The 1590-nt window shown below is 35.4% G+C and overlaps 1 protein-coding gene across 1 annotated transcript; it reads right to left on the reverse strand.

The window, feature by feature from the left end:
- Positions 1-389: 389 nt before the first annotated feature.
- On the reverse strand, positions 390-1111 carry LOC149166222 (mavicyanin-like). Its single transcript, XM_089430102.1, has 2 exons — positions 922-1111; positions 390-640 (listed from the first exon to the last, which is right to left on the reverse strand). The coding sequence occupies exons 1-2, from the start codon at positions 1109-1111 to the stop codon at positions 390-392; spliced, it is 441 nt and encodes a 146-aa protein (XP_089286228.1).
- Positions 1112-1590: the final 479 nt, after the last annotated feature.

Consider the following 1590-nt stretch of genomic DNA (forward strand, 5'->3'; position numbering starts at 1 on the left):
GCTGTTTTGAACGGAATTCTTATTTAGAAATGAAAATTCAATACCATTAAAATCCAGCTGTTTTGAACGGAATTCTTATTTGAAAATGCCAGCGGCCGAGGATAAATGTCGTTCATAACATGATGTGATTAACCAGTAAACAATATTGACGTCAAACAACGCAAAGGATCACACCAAAGAGATCAGAAAAGGCCTTGCCCAAACAAAAACATAAATATCGGCAGGGCATAATATGAATCGTTAAATTTTGAGTTCCAACCATGATAACAATCATTATAGACTTGTAAAATGATTAGTGTCTTTGCATTTTTACCCCCGGACTAAGAACTTTTGGCGTCGATTGCGCTACATGTTTCATGGCTTGATCAATAAACAAATCTGCATCGGCATTAATGCAGAAGTACCTTAACGCCGAACTTCATGAAACCTTGCTCACAGTGAGTACCATTGCCAATCCCACAGGCGAAATAATAATGTTTTGGACTTCTCAATTTGTAACAAAAACCATCCCCAACTCCTTGTGTCGCATTTGCAAGTAACCTTCCACCAACAATAATGCAGGCCTTGTAGTGAAGTTTATTCTTCAGCAGATACACATTATGAGTGAAAGAGTTGACAGTGGGAGGATGATATTTAAACACTGCACAAACACAGCAATGGGTATCAGAAACTGAATAATAATAGGCTGAAACCGTAGCAATATTTGCATAAATATATCCAGTTTTCTATTTAATATGATTTTTTGAATTGCTAATAAAATTTGCTCAACTTGTTATTGTAGATTTATTTTGGGAATATACTGTAATGGAAGAGAAATTGTTTAATTTAGTTACTGTATACATGACATTCACAAATATTCCTGAAATTTTCCATCCAAATAAAAATATCTTCTCTAAATAAATAAATTTTTTCATCTCTTACCAAGACTGTCATTGACGTGAAACAGACCAGCCTCTGAAGCCCAAGCGGTGTAATTGAAGGCAAAACGCCATCCTTCGTTTCCTCCCACTAGGATCTCTTTCGCATCTGTGCTTTGAACAGTAAATGCATAACCCCACAGCAATACAATCAGAGGGAGAAAAGCATATGCATTAGCCCTGAAATCTTCCATTGCTACTTGGCCGAAGGGATCAAATTAAAGCACATTGCATCTGGTTCGAGAAAAACATCTTTATATAGAAGAACTTCAGTGTTTGAAGGGAAAAAGGTGAAAAAACTGGGATGGAAATGATAATCGTATCACAAAAGCTGATTTCACATCTGCGTTACCTGAACGCCACGGGACTGACTCATTTATATATATGATCAATTTTCTGTAGAGCATCTTTCCATTTCAAGTAATGCATTACTTTCTAGTAGGTCAAGAGCATCTTCTCATTTCAATTAATGAATTTTCTATTAGGTTAAGAGTATTAATGCATTTTCTATTAAGTTAAGAGTGTTATTTTTCTGTTTTATATGAATTAAAAAAAGTTTGTTAAGTAGAAAAAGAAATTTTTGGGAGAGATGTTTTGAATAACAAGTGTGGTTCATTATCAAGACCAGATGAAGAGGGAGACCCAGGTGAAGAGACAGACCATGTCAAAGGAG

Source organism: Pinus tabuliformis, chromosome 5_1, assembly GCF_031772625.1.
Source record: "Pinus tabuliformis cultivar Carrire ecotype Pingquan chromosome 5_1, CPIR1, whole genome shotgun sequence".
Classification (NCBI taxonomy): Eukaryota; Viridiplantae; Streptophyta; class Pinopsida; order Pinales; family Pinaceae; genus Pinus; species Pinus tabuliformis.